The 2513-nt window shown below is 39.6% G+C and overlaps 1 protein-coding gene across 1 annotated transcript; it reads right to left on the bottom strand.

Annotated features, from left to right (window-relative positions):
• Positions 1 to 631: 631 nt before the first annotated feature.
• Gapdh2 (Glyceraldehyde 3 phosphate dehydrogenase 2) lies at positions 632 to 2191 on the bottom strand. Its single transcript, XM_001352317.4, has 2 exons — positions 2037 to 2191; positions 632 to 1944 (listed from the first exon to the last, which is right to left on the bottom strand). Exon 2 carries the CDS (start codon positions 1906 to 1908, stop codon positions 910 to 912), a length of 999 nt encoding a protein of 332 aa, XP_001352353.1. The 5' UTR covers positions 1909 to 1944; positions 2037 to 2191; the 3' UTR covers positions 632 to 909.
• Positions 2192 to 2513: the final 322 nt, after the last annotated feature.

The following is a 2513-nucleotide window of genomic DNA, read 5'->3' as shown; positions in this document are numbered from 1 at the left end:
CACTTTTACCACAAATCTAATATACCCCAATACTCATTTTGAGTATCGGGTATAAAAAGGCAATCGTGCCCACTGGGCACTGTGTAACAGTAGATAAGAAACAGACGCACTCGGTGAGATCTAGTCGATGACTGCTCCTAGACTCTATCTGCTAGAAGCTATGATAGATAACATACATTTTGCCATCCCAGCTGAGGTAAGAAATTCAGAACTAAGAAATTACTACTCCTTACTAGTGACGGATGTAATCATATACCGCTGGTATTCGCCTTTAAATTATTGCGCACTGATCGTTTCTAAATCCAAATTGATTATCTCGTTCTCTGGTATCGAGTAGTATAGTATTTTTAATATTAATGGCCACTAAATTACGTCAAAAAGAAACTTTATTTACCATTAAAAAATAAACATAATTGCTTGCAGGAGAAATTGCTTTTGTTTTTGTATTAGTATGGTATTGTATCTCTGACTAGGAGGCGTGATGTAACCTCCGATGTTATCCGTTTATTATTATATATGCTTTCATTTATAGCTTATCCCTTGGTATTTTTGTAACGTGTGAGTTCACCATCCAAAACTCTACATTTGGAGTGGACTTGTCTTCATATGTATATTTAAATGCTTAAAAACCTGAAATTTTTAACAACTACACACAGAGTGAAACTTTATTTAATAACAATAATCATATTTATATATGCATGAATGTATGTATTTAAAATTTTCCAATGTTGCTGTAGCTTTAAGAGCAAAATAAAAAAAAGCCTTTTTTAAAATAGGTCTGCTTCACCGGGTCCACTGGGAATTATATAATTGTAACCATGGTAATAGTGCCCTGCCCTTTTTTCTCCTCTCGGTTGGGTTTCGGTCCCGGTTAACGCTAATAAGCTAATATTTTTGCAAGTATTCTTTTTAATCTTTGCTTTGCATATACTTGATCAAATCAATGACGCGGTTAGAGTAGCCAAACTCATTGTCGTACCAAGAAATTAATTTGACGAACTTGTCGTTAAGCGATATGCCAGCTTTAGCGTCAAAGACTGAAGAGTGAGTATCGCTAAGGAAATCAGTCGAGACAACTTCCTCGTCAGTATAGCCGAGAATTCCTTTTAGAGGACCATTGGCAGCCTCCTGTACCTTGGCTTTGATTTCGTCATAGCTAGCGCCCTTGCCCAAGCGCACAGTTAAATCGACAACAGAAACATTAGGTGTGGGAACCCGGAAAGCCATACCAGTCAATTTGCCATTCAGAGCAGGGATGACTTTTCCAACAGCTTTTGCAGCTCCAGTGGCAGCAGGTATAATATTTTGGGCAGCGCCACGGCCATCACGCCACAATTTGCCGGATGGACCATCGACAGTCTTCTGAGTAGCTGTAGTGGCGTGTACAGTGGTCATCAGACCCTCAACAATCTCAAAATTGTCGTTAATAACCTTAGCTAAGGGAGCCAAGCAATTAGTCGTACAGGAAGCATTCGACACAACCTTCATGTCGGGCTTATAGGCATCTAAATTGACGCCGCACACAAACATAGGTGCATCTGCGGATGGCGCCGAAATTACCACCTTCTTGGCACCGCCCTTTAAATGAGTCGATGCTTTTTCAATTGTAGTGAATACACCAGTGGATTCAACTACGTATTCCGCGCCAGCGCTGGCCCAGTTGATGTTAGCTGGATCGCGTTCACTGAAAACAGTAATTTTCTGGCCGTTCACAACCAGAAAACCGCCTTCAGCGGCTACAGTACCCTTGAAACGACCATGAGTTGAGTCAAACTTGAAGAGATATACCATATAGTTGACATCGATGAATGGATCATTGACGGCAACAACGGAGGCGCCCTTGTCGATAGCGGCGCGCAGTACCAGACGGCCGATGCGTCCAAATCCGTTAATACCGATTTTCGACATGTTTCGAGTTGTTATTATTGATGTTTTGCACAATTTCTAGAAAAAAAAAAATTTTGTACACATGTATGTGTAATTAGTAAATTGGAAAAAGAGTAATGAGTAGCCGTTAAGAAGTGGAAGTTCACTACCGTTCAGTTCGCTTGCAAGGAATCGACTGTGCTATCTCTGAAGCATTGAAAACTTTCGTTGAGTTAAAATATTCCGAGAAAATTTTCAAAGTCATTTGAAGGACGTTTACTTCAAGCAGCGTAACCAACCACAGAAGGCGAGCTTTTCCTCTCATCAAAAGCGTTGTCCACGCCATGATGAAAACAGCTAGAGGTGGCCTTGCAAATGGTATGTTCTCTCTCCTCTCTGCGCATATGACGCCAGCTTTTAAATTTAATTTAGAACACCTATTTCTTTAATATTAGTCTTTTTGCTTTATTTATTGCCTTACCGAAATCTTAAGCCAGCCTTTTTATATATGTATATTTTTTATATGTACATAAAAAATGCATACATACATACATACATATGTAAGCAAACAAAGTGGGCTAAGTGGCCACACCATGTCTTTTCCACTTCAAAAAGGTTGTCGTCGAGCAAATGTACGTACAAAATAT

Source organism: Drosophila pseudoobscura, chromosome X (assembly GCF_009870125.1).
Source record: "Drosophila pseudoobscura strain MV-25-SWS-2005 chromosome X, UCI_Dpse_MV25, whole genome shotgun sequence".
Taxonomy (NCBI): Eukaryota; Metazoa; Arthropoda; class Insecta; order Diptera; family Drosophilidae; genus Drosophila; species Drosophila pseudoobscura.
This window is presented reverse-complemented; position numbering and strand designations above follow the sequence as displayed.